The sequence below is a fragment of the Lissotriton vulgaris genome, chromosome 1_1 (genome assembly GCF_964263255.1).
Source record: "Lissotriton vulgaris chromosome 1_1, aLisVul1.2, whole genome shotgun sequence".
Taxonomy (NCBI): Eukaryota; Metazoa; Chordata; class Amphibia; order Caudata; family Salamandridae; genus Lissotriton; species Lissotriton vulgaris.
The window spans coordinates 934,904,018-934,926,201 of record NC_141685.1 but is presented as its reverse complement, the minus strand read 5'-3'; the positions used below and the strand labels follow the sequence as shown (position 1 = coordinate 934,926,201).

Below are 22,184 nucleotides of genomic sequence, written 5' to 3'. Positions count from 1 at the left end.
AGTACGCGTTGAATTCCCATGGGGGACTTGGAAAGGAGGAGTGTGTCATTAGCGAACATGATCGCCGGAACCCTCCTTCCTGCCAACCTTGGGGCGTCATTATTGGGGATGTTGTCCAGGTGCGAAATAACACCGTTAACATAGAGGCAGAACAGGGTCAGTGCCAAGACACAGCCCTGTCTCACACCTCTACCAACAGGGAACCTTGGTGACAGCGCACCATTCCTACCACATCTAACCTGTGCGAAATTCCCCTCATCAGCACATGCAAGATTTGTGGCGGAACCCCAAGTTCATTTAAGAACCCCCCAAAGTTTGCCCCGTGGGACTAGATCAAACGCGGACCGGAGGTCCACGAACACCATGTAGAGGCTGCCACCCTCGATCTTTGCCGTTTTTCAATACAATAGTATCAGGCGAAAGATCTGGTCCATGGTGGACGTGTTCCTCCTGAACCCCGCCTGAAGAGGACTTAGAACATCATGTTCCTCCATCCATTCTAGCAAGCGATCCAGAATGAGCCGCGCAAAGATTTTTTGCGGAACATCTATGACGCCAATGGGCCTGTAATTGGCTGGGAGCAGAGGAGAGCCCTTCTTATAAATCAGGACTATTTACGCTCCCAGCCAAGTACAGGGTAACTCCATGCCTCTCAGGACAGCATTAAAAATAATAAGCAGATATGGCCCCAAATCTCTGGTTGATGCCTAAAAAGGTCCCGGGAGTTTATCAAGTCCCGGAGCCTTGCCCACTGCAAGTTTGCCTATCGCATGGAATACCTCCCCCAAGGTAAACTCTAATGTATCGTGTTGGTTATTTAAAACTGCGGGTGCCGTCAGACCATCTGTTACATGGTCAACTAAATATAAAGCTTTAAAATGTGCTTCCCAAACCGATGGTTCAATGTTGGGTTCTATTGCTGGTTTTGGTTCCCCTGTGCCTGTGCTGACTAATGTCCAGAATCTGCGGACATCCCTTGATTCCAGATCAGTGGTCAAATTAGACCACCTATCCATATCCCATTCTTTTTTTGCATTACCCATGGTCTCCTTGTAGCACATTCTCGGAGCACGGATTTTAAGAAGTATTACTAGCAGACTTTACTGCCAGAATCAGCTCCGCCTTAGCCTTTCTACAGGCTGAGTTGTATCAGAACGAAGCTGGTGTTCTTTTCCTCCTCACCGGGACCTGGGGATTAAGAACCTCTGCCAGACTTGAGACCAAGTCCGAATGGAAGGACCGTAATGTTCCGTTGAAATCTACGGTTGAGGTTTGAGTAATTAAGGCCTCAACCTCCAATAGGCGAGGGAGAACTCGACTATATAATTTAGCAAAGTCATCTGGGGACCCCAACAATTTACCCCATTTTACCCTGCGTCTATTATTTGATAAAAGCAACCCTTCACCCGTTTCATTCAAATCTGGAATTGGAGTTTCCATCGAGCCCGGAAAAATCATTTCCAAGGATAGAGCGCTGTGATCACTGTCTACCCTGGGAATTACCCTGAACCTGAAATCAATAACTTTGGACCACATCCTTGTTTCAACCATGATGTAAACCAAACGAGATTCTTGGCCCCTCTTATTGAAAGTACAGGTCGATGGAGTATCGGACGATGTACGCCCGTCGCTGGCCCTTAGGGAGTTGTTTAGGGTAAGGGCCATGATCTGGACCGCCAAGAGGGACCAGGATTTTGGGCGTGGAGATTGACCAGGTGGAATAGCCCAAAAGTCATCCTCGCCCATAAGCCTCACTCATTCCCAAAAGTGGCTCATAGTGACAGTTCACATCACCAGCCACCAAAAGGTGGCAATCACTAGGCAGTGTACTCAGGAAATGGGATAAAACATCAATGGTTGAGGCCTCAGATGCCAGACTAACGGGGCGTGAATATACATTCACAATGGCTAGTTTAAAGGAATTTGACCATTTAATGACTATACACTGTATATCGCCAGAGTGAGTGACCAAATTCTCCACCATACAACCGAGATGGAGAGCGACCCAGATGGTGAGGCCACCTGAAGGTCGACCTTTCCCTCCCCACCTGGCAGGAACATGGAATGTGGCAAATCCTACTCTACAGTGTTCATCCCTGGCCCAAGTCTCTTGAAAGAGACAAATATAATGGTCCACCAGGGACCCCCACTCTGTACAATTTAATGTATGTGTCAGGCCCACCACATTCCACGATAGTAGTCATTAACCTCAATGGAATAGCATTGCTGACGACTACAGCACTATCCATAACTACTCCTCTGCAAGGATCCCGAATGGGGGACTGCGCTATATGAAGCAACACTGGGCTCCCCAGTTCCTCAAGGCCCATCAACCCATCAGGCACCTGGATGTAAGTAAAGGGATCTATTGAGCTGGTAGGCGAACCACTGCTAGGGAACTCCGAGACTACATCCAACTTTTCGGAACTCGTATGTTGGGAAAAGGAGAAGGTATACAGATTACTATGCTTTAGTCAGTCTACCATATCCAGGCTACTAAACCGATTGTGGATGGGTAAGTAGCTCTGAGCGGGTGTTCACCCGTACCAGCCCCTCTCTCCCTCTCTAGACTACCTCTGCCACGATGAGTAACTAGGGACCATTCGCCTCCACAATCTGATGATTCGTTAGAAGGATAAAAGAAAGACAATGGAAAGGATTGGATAGTAGACCCGGTACTGATAGAATTCCAGCTACAAATATGCTACACAGTTCGAGGGTCCCTAAAATTAACCAGCACACAGTCGCCTGTAACAGTTTTAGGACTAAGACCCACCCAGGAAAGCCTACGTTCCATCAATATTTCGCTAGTAATGTGAGAGGGTAGTGGTCTTATTGTTAAGCCAGTGGGTTACTTTATTTTTTAATGACAAAAATGATTCCTGAGCTGGGTTACTTATTTCAGGAATCCCTGTCAGTACTACCAAATATGGGCTAGTTTCAGGCGGTAAATCGATTCTGGAGGCAGGCACCCTAAGGTGCTGCCGCGACTGAAATCTGCCCGTTCTGGTTTTACTGTGGATGCTGGAAAATTAATTCTCGGGTTTTTGGATAAAGCAGGCAGGGTGTCTGTTGTAATACTAGATGAGACTCTAATAGAATCGGAGGTTGGCAACACAGTACAAGGAAGGGCATTATCCGTTACAGACCCGTCTAAAGCAGAATTCAAATGGACACTAATCGATTGTGAGCCAATTGACCTTGTCTTGTCGACACTGCCCCGTAAGACTAGCTCAAGCGGAGTAAGCTGGTACTCAATTCGCCCTAGTCTCTCTTCCAGCGGCCCAAGTGTGGAACTCAACAAGGCACCCAATTTCTTGAACAAATGATCCTCAGACATCATGGTACCACTTGCAAGCTGGTCCAGGTCTGGGTCCACTGGCCCTGGGCTCACTACAATTGGTGGTAAAGGGCCATGGCCATAGCTGGACAAATCACTCATAGCATCACACACATTGTTAGTAGATGTAATGTCACTGTGACCCAACCCTTTTGCAAGTTTAGACTTTCTGCCACAATTAACATCCATGGCTGTGCGCTTTATTTTTGGTTTTGCACCCGCATGTCTCTCCCGAGGAATTCGATCACTTGATATCTTGGGCGAACAAGGAGGAATAAGAGGATCATTAGAACTCGGGGCTTCCGATGTTTGTGAGCAAACGATCAATGAATGGTGTTCAAGCTCCTGAGAACAGGGTGGGCTATGAACAATGACCGGTACAAGAGTTAAGTTTGCCTGGCTATCGCGCTCAGGTGAAGGAACCGTAGCAAAATGACCCATTGAGGAACGTTTGGCCATGGCAAGGCCTTGCGACACCCTACGCTCCATTAAAGTTATCCCTTAATCAATAACTAAGTTGGCTCTAGTTATAAAATTGTCCAAAGTTCCTGTTAGTTGACCTCTAGCTGCCATAGTTTTATTCCTTGTTTCACGTACAGCCATACTGCTAATCAGGAAATCGGCCACAGGGTACTTACAACTTGCGCAGGGAGAGGGGGATCAGCTGAACAGCGAAAGAGGATGGCCTGGTCTCTCTCAGTCTAAAACGGGCACGCCCTTGGCCCGGGCTTCGCCCGGCACGCGCCCGCGCGCGTTCCACGGCGGGGGCCAAGATATAGGGCGTGTAGGGGACGGGAAGAGGTACCAGCATCAGGGCTGCTGGTCCTCGCAATCCCACAGAGAGTCCAGGTAGCAACAAACACACAACTCCGAGCGGCTCCCGCGAAGCGGGGGCCATGAGGCGCTGTTTTAAAGGTCCGGCGTGCAGGGGGCAGGAAGAGGTACCAGCGTCAGGGCTGCTGGTCCTCGCAGTCCCACAGAGAGTCCAGGTAGCAACAAACACCACTCCGAGCGGCTCCCGTGAAGCGGGGGCCGCGAGGCGCTGTTTTTAAGGTCCGGCGTGCAGGGGGCCGGAAGAGGCACCAGCGTCAGGGCTGCTGGTCCTTGCAGTCCCACAGAGAGTCCAGGTAGCAACAAACACACCTTTCCGAGCGGCTCCCGCGAGGCGCTGTTTTTAAGGTCCGGCGTGCAGGGGGCGGGAAGAGGCACCAGCGTCAGGGCTGCTGGTCCTCGCAGTCCCACAGAGAGTCCAGGTAGCAACAAACACACCACTCCGAGCGGCACCCGCAAATCACTTAATCGTCCGTTTCAAGAGATCGGGACTCGGAGGGCAACCGGCGACGTCGGATTAACCAGCAGCAGCAGTATGAAAGTACAGTTGCCAGCAGGTGTCGCAGAAGAGGCGGGAGCTCAAGACAGTCTGTCCCTCTATGTCTTACAACTACCGCCAGTGCTGCCACTATTGTTTCAAACGACCGCCATTGCCGTCTTTCGCATACACTGTGAAATCAATTTGTAGAGTAGGTGTAATGTAGTCGGACTGTGGAATAAGCACTTTTGGTGTGTGCTGGCTATGTTAAGCCAGTCGTCCAGGTATGGGAAGACATGAATGTGTTGTCTTCTGAGATGTGCCACCATTTTGTGAATACTCTGGGAGCAGTAGTTACTCCGAATGGGTGTACCTTGAATTGATAGTGTAAAATGGTTTCCTCTGTAACCTCCTCTAAAGAAGCCTCTACCAGGAGAGGGTTGCGTGTTGGATTTGTAAGAGTAAGTGTTGGCGTCTGAAGATATACTTTTAGACACTGATCAATAGAATGAGCGACGAAAGGAGCCTCACTTTGAAGGACTTTGAAGCTCTCACATGGATTTCCCTATATCTGTGTCCGGTTTTATCTTCTCTGAAGCCTCATCAACCGGAGGTCCGAAAAGATGATGTTTGTCAAACGGAGTGTTGAAGATAGACTGTTGGACTTCTGTTTTAAAGCTGGAAATTCTAAGCTAGGCATGTCTACGTAAGAGAATGCTGGTATTAACTTCTCTTGCTGCAGTGTAAGCAGCTTCAAAAGCACATCTAATGGAACAGTTAGAGATGAGCTTTCCTTCTTGAACTATCTCTTGTGCCTTTTTCTTGTGTTCGTCAGGGAGGTACTGAAGTAGACCTTCCATTTCATCCCAGTGGCCCGGTCATATCTGGCTAAGAGGCCCCGTGTGTTGGCAATGAGCCAAAGATTAGCGGCTTGAGCAGCTACCCTTTTACCAGAGGCATAAATAAGCTTAGATTCTTTATCTGCGGGAGGAGTATCCCCAGATGTCGGAGTTTGCTCTTTTACGAGTGTTGGAAACAAACAGGGAATCAAGGGGAAGCTGTACTTTAATAAAAACTGGATCAGCGGGTGATGGTTTATATTTTTTTTTAAATCAACCCTGGGTGTTGAGATTCGTGCACAAACCGGATCTTTAACACCTTGGCTGCTAGGCGCTTTCCCCCTCCTGTGCTGAAAATTGCCATTTTGCTGGTGTCATGACGAGCTCAGCTCGTCATCAGCACAGCTCAACTGTGCATCATGACGAGCTGAGCTCGTCATGAGCATCGAAAGGGTTAAAGACGTCATCTGCATTCCAATAACCAATCGCTTCTTGTATTATTGTCACTGCAGCTACTTCACTGTTTTGGTTATGGTCACTACACTGGGGTCCCATGAGTCACGTTCCAATATGAAATTGTATAGAGTGTGAATACACAGCAGAAGTCTAATTTTCTAATTGTTCCAGATTGTTATTGCAAATAAAATATGCCCTCTTCAGTGGAGGTGGTCGCAGCAAAAGTATTGTTGTTTGTGGGCTGTTCTCTCCTGATTTATATACGTTCCCTACAATCAAAGAAATGATATTATCTAAATGATACACTTACCTACTCTATTGCATAGTAATTTTCCTTTAATTCACGCAAGAAACTAAACTTCCTGCCAAAACTGTATCTTTTGTTGTAATGAGTTCCTTGTGAACCAGTGTAATTTGGCTGTTTAGTATATTTAAAGGGCCTGGGCGGAGTTCCACTTCGCGAAGTGCCGGGAAAACTCGATCACACTTCGCGGAGTTCCGCCAGCGGAAGAGCATGTTAAGTTGTGCTGCTCGCACTGATTTTTAGCGCCAGGAGTTCATCCCAATGCTGTAAAATCAGTTCAAATGGCACTATGCGTCACGCCAGAGGGCACTGCTGCTTTCTGCGGTTCGAGTAGACATTCTACTCAAGTGGCAGCTTCCTCAAACAGAGCGAAAGATTTCTCAATGCAAGCGTTGAGAAATCTCACCAAGAGGAGGTCTAGCAAGTCTTTTTTTTCTCGCGAGCGCTAGCCAATTAATGTTGGCAAGCCACTTCAGAGAAAAAAAACTCTGCTCCATGTCACTTCAAAGAGATTTGGGAACTTCGCGCAGAGTGGGCAAACCTCTGCAAACTCAGTTAGTGGAGAGAAACTCTTCACTCATCCCTAATATTCAATTCCCTAATAAAATCAAACAAGTTAAAATGAATTCAGGATCGTGAACAACAAGGGATTAAATCTGCAGCCTTTGTTCCTTGCAAGTATGTTGAATGTGAACATTATTTGTTACTTAAACACTGGTATATATAGGTTAATGTAGACAGGAGTTGTAGAAGGGGCACAAATGTGCTTCTTTTAACATGAAAATAATGTATCTATATATGGTTATACCCACCCCTTACAGTAATGAGCTCTAAATTATGGGTGAAAGAAGCACACAGTGATCTCAATATTTGCCGGAAACTATACAAAAGGGAAAACAAAGAAATTATGATGCCACACTTCAAGCAAGAGTGAGAACAAGTTTATATGATGAAAGCTGCTTTACCTAGAGGGACAACACTTGTTTTAGGCTCTATGCACTTTAAGAACTATAATAAATGTACTTCATCACATTCTAATAAAAATAATATCGGTCACCATCTTTTACAGTACTAAATGATGCCAAATGGAGTGAACTTTTATCATGAACATAAAAATTATTATGTAAGATTCTTACCACTACTGTGCACTTTTTGTTCTTTATCTCCTCCAAGATGGGGTAAACCCATAAAGGGGCTTAGTTTAGCAGTCCAAGACTATGAGCTTATTGTTTTTAATATCTATACTTATTTGATATTTAAAGTATTCGGACAGTATTGTGATCAAACATCAGTAGGTCAGCAATCAACTCAACCTGGACCAAACTGCCCAATATACAGATCTAATCTTCCTACATCAGTATGGTAAATGTGACCCTGCCCAACAACCCACCTCCAAAAATATCTGTATCATTATGTTAGGACCTCTGAATGCCTTCATGTTCAAAATCCATTTAATCTCGGCTCCACCTAAATTGAGGTTTCTGTTCCTTCCTGTGATATGCCATTAATAATACAAATCCTGCATGAGATAAGGGAAGGCTTGACCTTCACATGCATAAGTGAATTGGGGATTGAGTGGCACAGAAGCATTAAATTAGCCTCACACAAACTCGGTCTCGGTCTGCCTGGGATTACAGAAATCCATATGCCCATGGGACCACACCTGGTGCCATTGGACAGTGCTGACAACATAATACCTTGAGAGAAAGGGTGGGTGCTGACAACAGAATAAGTGAGAAGAAATATGATTGTCAGTTCAGAGGGTCACCTTACATTTAGCAGTTTACCTGCCATCACAGTAGTGCAGGATGATTTTTTCAACTGTTCCGGGATTCCAACTGGGGTTTCCATCGGATTGGGAAGATATTTATAGTTTGAATAGCCATGTTCCCATGTAAAGTGGAGGTGTCAACTTCAGTGAGTTGTGAGAGAAAGTTATTTTTGTTTGGTGGATGAAACCAGGTGATTACTTGGTTTGTGTTCTCTTATACTGGAGCAGAGAGAAGTTAAAAGGACTTGAGCGGTTGTTTGGTGAAGAACTTACCTGGGATTAAGGATTGCTGTTTCAGTTTGGAATTTGCAATGAGCCAATGGATTCCACTAATTTAGTGTCTTCTCCTATTTACCAGACATTAGATGAGCACAAGTGGTCTTAAACTATTGATAATAGTTCTGTGTTGGGATATTCTCTTAGAAATTATTTGAAGGCATCTACATTGTAGATGCTGCTACCATGCTGGAACGCTTCAAACATTGTTACGCTCTCCACCATGACCGCCATCAAACAGATTTCAGATATCATCTGAAAACTTGCACCATGTGATGGTCATTGACCAACACTCTCCCACCTCCCAAGTAGTAGTAGCTATGGCTCCTTGTCAACGGTTTATACCACTGATGTGGCTTCTTCAGTTGGTTGTATTTGGTGGAAGCATGTGGGAACCTTGTTGGAACCAAATATTTGTTCTAATCTAGCAAGCATTACTTCCCATTAGGTAGTTAGCTCAAATTCACTAAGGAAGACAAGTGCCTGATGTCCATCCAGGCTGCCACAGTAGTCAAAGCGGACTCACTCGCAGGATATTCCGACTGTATGGATGCTGGTTTCTCAGTTTATTGAGAGGCATAGAGCTTTAGGCACAGGTCTACCACCCCACAATCCACACATGGCCCAGAAACCACTGAAATGTGGTGACTAATTTATTTTTTAACCACTCACTACCATTCTGTGTGAGTCTGCTGGATGAACCTCACAATGAAAGGGTGGGACAAGGACGATTCCTCATCAGTTCAAGAAAACAAGCATGACCTACCTGCTTAGACTCCATAGCTTTGAGTCACTGTCTGTCAAGGAGATTCATCTAGCCTGTGAGTGCAACTGAATGATAAATTGTAGGCGATCAACTCTAGCACTTGGGACTATCAGATCTTGTCTGTGTACCCTGCTACTTCATTCATGATGAAGATAGAATGGTGAGGACTTCTCTCGGTTTTCCATCTTAACGACCACAGTGACCGCTTAGCAGTGAACTAGCACCTCTGAAGCTGCGTGGTAAGTTTGTTTTGCAGCGAGATGGACAAGGAGATACCCTGAGAGTTTCGACGACGTGTGATGTGTAATTGTTTGTACATATATACGTGGAAAGGTTGAATGCCCCAAGGTATGACTATGTGTAACTTTTCTACTAGATTGCCCTATACTTCAGTGAGTTTCAGGTTCGAACTAGGTAATGTCCCACATAGCAGGTGTCCTTTTCTTCTACTTAGAGCACCACTGATCACAGTCCAAAGGGGCGGCATTTAATGCCAGTATCATTTTGTGAAGGTTCAATTACACCACAGTGGCTTCAGCTAGCAAGGAGCTGTTTGGTCCTTTTCTTTGGAGGACGGAGTATAAACTATCCAAAATTCACATTCGTGTTTGAGATTTGTAACACCATTAGATACATAGTTACCAGTCTTCTGTGTCAGAGTGGTTTGTTCATTGTCTTTCAAGGATGCAATTACATTTCAAAGTGTAGAATTCCTCCAGTTTGTCATTTCTTTAGCTCAACTCTTACATAGAGATTTCTATTGTATACATATCTTAAAGAAATATATATTTCTTAAGATCATTATTTTTGATCTTGTGGAGGTCTCAATCCCATGAAATTTTGAATCCTATAAAGAAGTTTGTATCTCGTAAGAGCTAGATTTTATTTGTAGAGGTATTATTCCTTCAGCTCTGTACCTAATGTTTAATAAACATGTTTTGTCTAAGAATGGTATCTCATACATATCATGAATGTATGTGGCTCATGTCTGTATTAGTTCAGGTTATAATGAAAATCTAGCTATACTTAAAACTACCTCACTGTCTGTAGGAAGCTGGCTCTGTATATACTATACCAAAATGAGGTATAGTGTGCACAGAGTCCAGTGGAACCCCAAAGGTAGGCAGAGGTAAAAGTAGATAATACATTACTCTCTATTTGTGGTAGTGTGGGCGAGCAGTAAAGCTTTATCAGAGGGTAGTGTTAAGCTTTTGTTGTACACACTGAGGCAAGAAAATATGTCACACACTCAAAGACTGAACTCAGACCAATTTGTTTGTATCAAAAATATTATTTAGGTATTTAATTTCTAGAACAAAGCCACGCCTGACGCAGGTAAGTGAAATAATACCTTGCAAAATATTATGCAGTGTTTTACAGTTTAAATGCAGTTGGTTGTTTACAGGTAAGTCAACAGTTCAAAATTACTTCTTAGTTACTTTACAGATTACTATGTACGTTACTTTTTAGATTACTTTTCAGATTACTTTTGCTGATTAGTGTGATATGCCTAGATACCACACTGAGACATCTCCTAGACAAAAGGTAAGTAATTCACTTTTAGTTCACTCAGGACCAATACCTATTTGAGGCACTCTGGCTTTCTCCGCGCTAAGCGGACGCGCGCAGCGGGGGCACGCCGAAGTCATGCCAAAGTCCTAGCCCATCTGCATCCGTCCGCGCAAAGTCTGCGCCAGGGGCCAGGCGGGCTGGTTCCTGCTCCACTCTTTCTCAAGTAAGTTATCACTATACCATCCATACCTTATTAAAATACAAGCCCCCTAGGAAAGCCTGTCATCATACTTTTTCCCCTGAGACTATTCTTCATTCATACTGCAGTAGATGTAACCCTTCTCCTTGGATAATGTCCAATATTAGACCGATGCCTTTAGACTCTACGATCCGTGGACCTTCCTCCTTGGCGAATGAAGTAGGTTTCCTTATTAATGTAAGATCCCTTATTAAAAATAACATTGCCTTCAGGGATTTCGTCTCATTGAGGAAACCTTCCTGGGTATTTATAACTGAGACCTGGGCCTCGGAATCCTCTGGTCCTGATCTTACAAATGCAATTCCTCTGGGCTACACCCTGACCAGGATGGACATGTCTGGGCGTAGAGGGGGCGGGTTAGGAATACTGCATAAAGATTCCCTCATTTGCCGAACTGAGCACCTTTCCATTGCCTGAGACTCTTTTGAGGCCATGTATTTTTCCATCAACCTCACTCCTACAGTTTCCTTCTCGGGTATCCTATTTTTCAGGCCCCCTGGCCCTAGAACCTCCTTTTGTCAAGACCTGATGAAGTTAGTGGAACCTTTCATCAATAGACCCAATCTCACTCTTCTAGGGGACTTTAATATCCATTTAGAAAATTCTAACTCCAGAGACACTATCCCTGGTAGAAACCCTGGACGCATGCGGCATGACCCAACTTGTGGACAGTCCTACTCACTCAGCAGGCCATACACGTTGGATGGGGTGTTCTCTAATGATTCCAGACTGAACTCAGGTACCCCGATCCCCTTGGCCTGGTCAGATCATTGGGCTGTGCCCATTGAGCTTATGATACACAGCACAGCCCCTGCGCAATCGGACTCCAAGAAATGGGGACTTGAAATCAATAATGAAGCCCTAGCCCCATTTTTGTCAAGATTCGGCTCCTCCTTAAATAAGGACACTAACTATGCGGTAGGGGAGTTCTCTAATATCATCATGGAGGCAGTAGATATTTTAGCTCCCGCTAAACAGCATTACTCTGCTAGAAAGAGCCCTTCTGCACCCTGGTTCTCTGACAAGCTCAGACAGTTGAGGCAGGGTTGCAGAAGACAAGAGAGGCTCTGGCGCGGTAATCTCGATCCCACTTAGAAGATAAAACAAACATCTCTTAAAAGAATATAAATTAGCGATCAGAGGAAAAAAAGGCATTCTATGTTAATCTTACCACCTCTCTGAAATCTTCCAAAGATCTTTTAAAAATCATTGACTCCCTCTCTGCCCCCAAGACCATCGCTCCTATTGTTGAAACACAGGAGCTCTGTGACAAAATTTCCACTTTCTTCCACACTAAAATTGTTGACATTTATAACGCACTGGAATGCCTTAATCATCAGCTGGATCCCTCTCCCCTCTCCCCTTTCGCAGCAGTGCCGTTGGCTCCTGTACCTGAGCCTAGCCTGCTCCCTCTCCATTTTCCTGCTCCTGTAGCAGGGATCCAGGCCTCAGAACCTGGGCCGAGTCTGTCCATCTTTCCGCTTCTCACCCTAAATGAGACTAACCGCCTCCTTGATAACATCAAATCAGGCGCCCCCTTGGACCCTTGTCCGCTTAAAATTTTGAAAGCCTGCAGGGAGGTGCTTATTTGTGGGAGTTGGTGTTCTGGGGTTAGAGCCAGGGTTCCCCCAGGGTCAAGAATACACCCCTGAAACACCCTCAGCGGCACTAGGGCTGCCGGGTGCAGAATGCTGCGGCCCAATGTTATCCAATGGGGGATAGGGGGCATCCGGTTGGTGGCGGCTCATGAGCAGGCCAGACGGTTGTGGGAGCAAAGCTCCCTATGTAAGGCTAAGGGCAAAGGAGGATCTGAGTTAGTACCCAAAGTACAGCCGCAGCAGTGGCTGGGTACAGGGTGCTGTTTTGGAGTTGGTGCCATGTTGATTTCAATGGGGATTCTCCAGTTGCAACAAAGACTGCAGGCTTGGGGACAAAGATCTTTCGGAGGTGACCACCGGTTGGAGGGGTAAGTTGGGATGCTGGGACACAGTCCATTGGGCAACCCAAGGGCGTGGGACGTCGGGTGCAGGGGTGTCTTTAGGTGTCTGGTTTTTCTTACCAGCTCCAATCTCGGACATCCTCAAGAAAGGGGCTGCAGGCTTCGCTTGTAAATTCAAGGCTGATCAGAGATCACAAGATTTCGGGTCAGGATTGTCAGGGAGACCTCCTCGCGGTGTTGGGCCACCCAAACTCGAGCCGTGGGCATCGGGTGCAGACTCGCAGATTTGGCTGAAGCCAGAGTCTGTGGGTGAGCAAATCCGGTGCTCACAGGAGACAAAGACTTGGTTTTGGAAGGCAGGACAGGGCCTTCGGGTTCTTCAGGCTGCTGGCTGCAGGATACACTGGTATTGTGCTGGAGCAGATTAAAAGTGGGGACAGACCAGTAGGGCTGAGGCCAAGTCAGTGGGTGTCCTCCTCTTATCACTGCTTCTTAGTTCCTCTTCTGGTCGGTTCCTGCCTGAGGAGACAAGGTTTGGGGTTGCTCCTAAATACTAGATTTAGAGGCGTTACAGGTAAGTAAAGGTTGGGACCAATGGGTTTCTTCCTTTGGGTGGGTACACCCCCTATTATGCCACCTGCAGTGGAGGGGGGCATATGCCTCTCTCTGGTTGGCTGGGTCCCCCATCTGCAACATGGCGGGGACTGAGAGTTGTGCTTCACCTCTCCTCCCCCACCTGAGGGGTGGGGTTGGCAAAGGTGGGCACACCTCACTTGGTTTCCCTGCTGATTCTCCCGCCCAAAGTGAGGGTCAGAACCGGTGGGAGCCAGTTGCTAAAAGCAGCACAGGTGGCAAGCCTTTGAAGCTTCCCCTTCGTGGACCCTGCCCATCCTTGGGGAGGAGGCTTAACACCTCGTCCCAGCATGTGCATTGTTTCAGAACCCCGAAAGCAGCAGGCTCTCTACCGAAGCGTCCAGAAACAGGACTGGTGATGGTAGCTGGCGAGTAGCCACTCGGCCAGGACACTAGAGTTAGGTCGTTTTTCAGGGGGCATCGCTAAGATCCCCTCTGAGTACATTTTTCAATATATCGCACACTGGCATCAGAGTGTGTTTAATGGGGGGGTTGTGTATGTGTGTGTATGTACAGGGCTTCTAAAGGTGGCACAATAAGTGCTGTAGCCCTTAGAGGCCTTCCCTGGCCACAGTGCCCATGGTACCTTCGGTAGCAGATTTGGCTGAAGCCAGAGTCTGGGGTGAGCAAATCCGGTGCTCACAGGAGACAAAGACTTGGTTTTGGAAGGCAGGACAGGTCCTTCGGGTTCTTGGGGCTGCTGGCTGCAGGATACACTGGTATTGTGCTGGAGCAGATTCAAAGTGGGGACAGACCAGTAGGGCGGAGGCCAAGTCAGTGGGTGTCCTCCTCTTAGCACGGCTTCTTCGTTCCTTCTTCTGGTCGGTTCTTGCCTGAGGAGACAAGGTTTGGGGTTGTCCCTAAATACTAGATTTAGAGGTGTTACAGGTAAGTAAAGGTTGGGACCAATGGGTTTCTTCCTTGGGGTGGGTACACCCCCTATTATGCCACCTCTAGTGGAGGGGGGCATATGCCTCTCTCTGGTTGGCTGAGTCCCCCATCTGCAACATGGCGGGGACTGAGAGTTGTGCTTCACCTCTCCTCCCCCACCTGCGGGGTGGGGTTGGCAAAGGTGGGCACACCTCACTTGGTTTCCCTGCTGATTCTCCCGCCCAAAGTGAGGGTCAGAACCGGTGGGAGCCAGTTGCTAAAAGCAGCACAGGTGGCAAGCCTTTGAAGCTTCCCCTTCGTGGACCCTGCCCATCCTGGGGGAGGAGGCTTAACACCTCGTCCCAGCATGCGCATGGTTTCAGAACCCCGAAAGCAGCAGGCTCTCGACCGAAGGGTCCAGAAACAGGACTGGTGGTGGCAGTAGCCACTCGGCCAGGACACTAGAGTTAGGTCGTTTTTCAGGGGGCATCTCTAAGATGCCCTCCGAGTGCATTTTTCAATATATTGCACACTGGCATCAGAGTGTGTTTAGTGGGGGGGGGGTTGTGTATGTGTTGTGTGTGTGTATGTACAGGCTTCTAAAGGTGGCACAATAAGTGCTGTAGCCCTTAGCGGCCTTCCCTGGCCACAGAGCCCATGGTACCTTCTGTAGCATTTACAAGGGACTGACATGTGGCCAAAGAGTGCCAATTGGGTTTTGTCCCAATGCAGTTAAGGGAAAGGACATAGGCCCTGGGTACATGTTTGGCAGGAACCCAGGGCACACTCAGTCAAAGTAAATCAGCAGTTTGGCAAAAAGGTGGGGGCAGCCATGCAAAAAGAGGGCACTTTCTTACACTGTCTATCACTGGAATCAAGGGCCAAGACAAGGGAGTGAACTATGATGAAATCCTTCTGGGGCAACAGAATGGAACAGCTAATGAGCCAAGCTCTCTGTTGTACTGTTGCAAACAATGTTTCATTCAGGTCTCTTGCCCAGAACACCAGTAGATGGCCAAGACGGAGAGACAAATGCATTTACATTAAATTAACTTGATTCTTTAAATAGCGCATCCTTTCAGTGAGATTTCAAAAGAACAAACTGATCTTAAGTAAGGTCCAGGAAGGTTTGTTCAGACACAGACTTCTGACCCCCACTGTGGTCACTCTCCCCCTTACACTTTGGGCCACATGTACAAAAGTCTAGAATTGCGGTTTCCTAATTGCGATTTTTACCAAATTGCAATTAGGAAATCGCAATTCCTTCACCTACCTCATGAACATTACTGAGGTAGGTCGCAATTTGCGACCCGTTATGAATCACAGCCATCACAGGGATGGTAGCCTACTGGAGTCAGCAAACAACTATTTCTGATCTGGGACTGTTTTTCATCAAAGCATCTTTTTTACTATTTTTTTTAAATACAGCTTGTTTTCCTTAAAGGAAAACAGGATATGTTTAAAAAAACAAAAGATTTTACTTTGAAGTTTCATTTTTTTTTATGAGTAGGCAGTGGCCCAAGGAACACTGCTCTTAAAAAATATTTTATGGGGAAGGGGTCCTACCACCTCCTTCAAGGAGTTGGTACAGTTTTAATGTTTTGCGACCGAAATTCCAATGCAAAATATTAATACATTCCATTCGGTATTTGGAATGGAAGCCTAAAACACGGCTCTTCAAAATATGCGTAACCATGGGGCGTGGCTAAGCAGCCGAGCAAGATGGCCGCAACCTAACGGGGCTCCGAGGGTGAGAACCTCTCCCCGATTAATCCGCCCAGTAATCCGTATTAAAATTTGGACCCAGAGCCGCTAGAAAGGTGCGGAAAACACGACAGACCTAAGCGATCCAGCACCGGAGGGTGCTGGGCGGAGATATCACTGAAAACAGATTGAGCGTAGTCGACTAGCAGCAGCCGGGGACTCGATCTGCCAGACAACCCAGAAAAGGCCCCGGAACAGTCCAGCCCGAACTGCCAAGCCATGCCTTCCCTGGACCGGAAACAAGCTTCCGAGGACCGGTTTCTGGCATTCCAGCCGTCTTCAGCCCGGCTTGCTTGAATCCAGTGGCTAAAGAACGGTGGTGGATTAAACCCAGATCTTTTGACTGGGTGTAAGTGTTTGATTGGTTCAGATTCTCAGTTCATTACCACCACCTTTTTTACCGCTTTTGGCCGCCATAGGTGTGGCAGGGTATGCTCAGACGCGAGTCCCTTGCTCACTTTGCCACTGGATTCAAGCAAGCCGGGCTGAAGACGGCTGGAATGCCGGAAACCGGTCCTCGGAAGCTTGTTTCCGGTCCAGGGAAGGCATGGCTTGGCAGTTCGGACTGGACTGTTCCCATGAGGCACAGGGTCAGACTGATTTGCATATAGCCATGTCTGAACTGGGGTGGCAGAGTGGGCTAAAGAACGGTGATGGATTAAACCCAGATCTTTTGACTGGGTGTGAGTGTTTGATTGGTTCAGATGCTCCGTTCATTACCACCCACTTTTGTACCGCTTTTGGATGCACATATGGCATTCGATATGGTGCACTGGACCTTTTTATTCGCAACATTGCGCCATTTGGCCCGAAGTTTTGCTCTTGGGTCCGGTTGCTATATACCAAACCTATGGCACATGTGGCCGCAAAGGCCACATGTCGGTGGACTTTCCCCTGGAAAGAGGTACGCGCCAAGGCTGCCCTCTCTCGCCACTACTATTCGCCCTGGTGCTGGAGCCATTTGAGGCATGGGTACGATGGGAACCAACAATAAAAGGTCTCAAGTGGAGGGACACTTGGGAAGACCGCATCTCACTTTATGCTGACAACATCCTGTTGTATCTGTCCTCCCCTGCGCGCTCCATTAACACCCTTCTAGATGTCTGTACAGCGTATGGTCGGGCATCGGGATACACTATTAACTGGTCGAAGTCCACCATGTGTGTGCTGCACGGCCCACCACCACGTCTCCCTGCTAGCTGCCCGCTGCAAGTGACAGAACACTTGTTCAAATACTTAGGGGTACACATCACAACTGACCCTGGAATCTTTTACGACAAAAATCTACAGCCGCCACTCAAACGAGACTTACGTCATTGGGAGGCGCTGCCGTTAACCTTATTGGGGAAGGCAGCACTTTTTAAAATGATGGCTTTGCCTCGATTTTTATACATTCTGGAAAACACACCATATACAGTAGCACCCTCCTATTTTAGGGCAATTGCAGCGCAGGTATCTAAATTGCAATGGAGCAATAAACCGGCACGTATTGCGCAGACAAAGCTGGTGCGCAGCTGGTATGATGGCGGAATAGCACTCCCTGATGTACAACTTTATTAATGGGCCCACTTTCCACATTCGGACCCTGCACTGCAGGCAGATAGAGCGCAATTGGGCATGGAGGATATGTTGGCTTCACTTTATGAAAGAAAATTGGTGTTGACGCGGTTTGGGCCACTGCAACATAATCTGGGTCTGTGGCATACGGCTCAGGCGCGACTAGGATGGCGAGGCGTAATAACTCAACTCACACTATTATGGGATACCAAACGACTGGGTATACTCAGACAAAGCAAGGTTTTCGACCAATGGGACGCCATTGGGATATCGACAGTTGGCGACCTGTGGCGAAAGGGGGAGGTGATTTCCTTCGAGCAACTACGACAAACATATGGGAACGATTCAGGTATACACAAATACGGCATGCCTTGATGGCAGTACTACCGGCAGGTTCAGAGGTCCCGGAAGCGTCCCCGTTGGAAGACAGACTATTAACAGACTACATGCCGAAGAGGGCGACATCTCTCACCTACCGCAAACTCATAAATAATTTACCTGACCCGATGGGACCCCTAAGGGATAAATGGACCCACGATCTTGGCGAAATGGATGACACAGAGTGTCAGGAAGCGCTAGAATCCCCAAGGGAGGTGGGTATACCCTCGAGACTTAGACTGGTGCAATTGCGCATACTACATCGCTCCTATTACACTAGACACACCCTACATAAGATAGGGAGGGTGGAGCATCCCTATTGCCTGAGGGGTTGTGGAGAAGAAGGTAGCTTTTACCATACCATATGGGACTGCCCCAGAATAGCACAATATTGGGCTAAAGTGATGCAGACCATTTCACAGGTAGAGGGGATCTCACTACTACCGGAGCCTAAGCTCTGTTTATTAAATGTTTGGGAGTCAAACGACCTCACGCGCATTGTGCAAAGCTGGGTTACACTGGGCATGCTGATTGCCAGAAGAACATAGCACAGAGATGGGGGGGGGGGGACGGAGGTGCCGACCCTAGTGGCATGGAGCAAGGATATGGGTGCAGCCATGATTGCGGAGAGAGTGATATATAGTAACAGGGGTTGCCCTAAAAAATTGAATACTTTGTGGGGGGCGTGGAATAAGTACAGGGGTGAGCCTTATGACCCACTATCAGATCAAGAAGACAGTGACTCTGAGTCGGAGGAGGTCTAGTGCCCCAAGACAGCATAAAGACTGGAGGGTCTCAGTTATTATACGAATGTACAGTTTGGAACTGGATAAAATTACAAACATATACTTTAACGCTGTGAGATGCTGTACTGCATGTTTCTGTCGTATGTTCGTGAAATGTATGATTAACAAGAAAATAAATAATATGTTTTATATAAAAACAAATATGCGTAACCAAATCCAAATTTGTGCTTTTAACATATGTAAAAGCATTTTTGCAATCAAAACAGCCCGATCGGGCCATTTCCGACCACAAAAATGCTTAGTACATATGGGATTTTGTCCTTACATATGGAGGGGCTGCACCCTGTAATCCAAGAGTCAGACTCCCCGGAATTTTATACTTAGAACAAGACATAAAGGGAAAATGCACATAGAAGCAGGGCATTAACTAATTGACTTGGGTTGGGAAAGTGATTGTCATAAATCTCCCTTTTTACAATGGCCACAACTTCAAGCACCACACATGAACTCAGATCACTATAGCGCAAAAGTTATGCATGTGATAATAAAACACTAAAAGGGAGCAAATATTGAAGCGATTTCCAAGAATGAATCACCTATTTATTACACAGGTCACATTACAATAATGCTTTGCAATTTACAGTATCGTAAGCAAAGCTGTAAAATATTCTGCCTCATGCCGGACCATCAAAGCATTATATATTGCTTAACTGGATCTACATAGTAGACAGGGCAAGTTCTGCTCAGCAGATCGCAAGATCTTATGGGCTCAATTGCCTCCTAACCTACCCTACCTAATGTGCAAGTGTAAAGTAAACTGAGGCAGGTAAACATCAATCCGAGTTCTTTGACTTACCGTGCTCCATTATTTTGTCTGGAAGGAACGGACCAGTCAACCTCTATGAAGCGTTACACTACTCTTTTACCTGCCAAAAACAACACAAAACATCAGAACAAAGAAAAGTACCAGCTACTACGAAATTGATACTTGAACACTCAAATAGCACGATTAAAGCATATGGATAAGGAAAAAGAATGCCAATACATTTTTGTGCCACTCATCCATTCTATTCAAAGAGTAAATCTTACATATAACAAGCATTGGCAAAGCCAATAGGTCTTGCCTATGTGAGAGCTATTGGCTTTGGCAATGTGTTTTTGCCATGTTGTACACTGGTGTGGCTGCTGTTCAGCTTGGCTAAAAGTTAGTGGCGTGGAATGGGGTGGGAACGATTGGCAGAGTGGAGTAGGGGGTAGAATGGAGATGGGTGGATTGGGGTAGATTGGAATGGGAGAGTTGGGAAGATTAGCATGGTAGATTAGAGTGGGGTAGATTAGAGTGGGGTAGGCTGGAGTGGGGTTTGGTAGGCTGGAGTGGAGTTGGGTAGGCTGGAGTGGAGTTGGGTAGGCTGGAGTGGAGTTGGGTAGGCTGGAGTGGAGTTGGGTAGGCTGGAGTGGAGTTGGGTAGGCTAGAGTGGAATGAGGTAGATTGGATGGATTATACTAGGGTTGAATAGTTTGGGGTAGATTGGGGAGATTAGAGTGGAGTAGATTAGAGGGGAGTAGATTGAGACAGTGGGGTACATTGGAGTGATGTGGGGTAGATAGAGTGGAAGAGTGTGGAGTGGAGTGTTGTAGTGTGTAGTATGCATGGTGTGGGAACGCACTGCTTCTGCAGATAACAAATTTTCAATGGAAATAAGCATTACATTTGCACCAAACAACTGTTTTACTACACAAACGATAATGTGCGCTAAAGTCATCACCTTGTATATGGATGTGTTTTGATCGAATTCAAGTTTGTTTCCACCACACCAGAATTTTAAAAAAAAGAATCTTCGTTTGTACTAATTCTGAAATATTCTGAAACATCAGTGCAGTTAATTTTGTTGTTGCGTGCTAGAAGAAACAAGCATTTGCAATGCAATAGGTCTCGCATTAGGAAAGTTTGAGCTATTGGTATTGTAACTGACACATTTTTTATTTATGTGTTGGTTTTGAAAATAGCGAAATTAATAGCTTTGTCATTTACAATACCAATAGTTATACCTTTCGCAAATGTGACACCTATAGCATTTGTAATGCAATATGTGTTGTATTTACGTGAGTTAGATGTATTGATATTACAAATAACAATGTTTTTTATTTTTTTAAATAATTAATACTTAAATTAAAGTTATTGTAATTTATAATGGCAATAGCTTAAACTTTTGTAAATAACTTTTGTGAAGATTATGTTCAGTGTATTTTAATGTGACGAAAATCCAAGAACAGAAGTGAAATATTAACTTTTTTTGTGACATTTGTAATAAAGCTTGAAACATTGAGAGAACATATTTGAACCAGTTGTCGTTGAATGGCTGCACAGATTGATGCTGTGGTGGCGCTGAGTGATGTTGTTGTGGTGACGAGTGGGGGCTAATGTGTGAGGGGGCAGTGGGTGAGGGGTGTGATTGTGCAGTGCGTGTGCCCTAAAGTAGTGTGAGTGAGTAATGTGTGAGTGCAGTGTCTGAGGGGGCAGTGTCTGAGGGGGCAGTGTCTGAGGGGGCAGTGTCTGAGGGGGCAGTGTGTGAGGGGGCAGTGTGTGATGGGGCAGTGTGTGATGGGGCAGTGTGTGATGGGGCAGTGTGTGATGGGGCAGTGTGTGATGGGGCAGTGTGTGATGGGGCAGTGTGTGATGGGGCAGTGTGTGATGGGGCAGTGTGTAGGGGGCAGTGTGTGAGGGGGCAGTGTGTGAGGGGGCAGTGTGTGAGGGGGCAGTGTGTGAGGGGGCAGTGTGTGAGGGGGCAGTGTGCGAGGGGGCAGTGTGCGAGGGGGCAGTGTGCGAGGGGGCAGTGTGCGAGGGGGCAGTGTGCGAGGGGGCAGTGTGCGAGGGGGCAGTGTGCGAGGGGGCAGTGTGTGAGGGGGCAGTGTAATGAGAGTGTGTAAAGGTGTGAGGTGTGCGAGGGTGCGGGGTGTGAGGGTGCAGTGTGTGTGGCCAAAAGTAGTGTGAGTGTGCAATGTGTGAGGGGGGCAGTATGCATGGACTACATTACTGTGAGTGCGCAGTGTGTGAGTGGGCAGAGTGTGAGGGGGCAGAGTGTGAGGGGGCAGAGTGTGAGGGGGCAGAGTGTGAGGGGGCAGAGTGTGAGGGGGCAGAGTGTGAGGGGGCAGCCCTATAATACTGAGGTCTAAAGTAACTATTGTTTAGATGTACTACAGTTTATTTATAGTGGTAATTATTAGTTATTTATATTATCAAATACTTAACATTATGTTAGGACTGTCCAAAATAATATTAATGCCCAATACTTTTCTATATTGAGTTTTATTGGAGCCTCTTTACAACGTTGGCACATTTAGCTATCAACAGTGCCCGACCCCGTCTCTTGTGCAGTGATCTCACCGGTCAATTATTGAAAAGGAAGCCTTGTCACGACCGCAAACATCCGACAATTTCTATGCCAACTACCATCCAAGAGACAT

The 22,184-nt window shown here is 46.6% G+C and overlaps 1 protein-coding gene across 1 annotated transcript in view; it reads right to left on the bottom strand.

The window, feature by feature from the left end:
• MCRS1 (microspherule protein 1) overlaps positions 1-22,184 on the bottom strand; it is a 329,302-nt gene that overhangs the window by 271,837 nt on the left and 35,281 nt on the right. The window contains exon 2 of the mRNA XM_086959133.1: positions 19,576-19,645. Within this exon, the coding sequence (XP_086815259.1) occupies positions 19,576-19,585 (10 nt within the window). The 5' untranslated portion in view covers positions 19,586-19,645. The remainder of the gene's footprint in view (positions 1-19,575; positions 19,646-22,184) is intronic.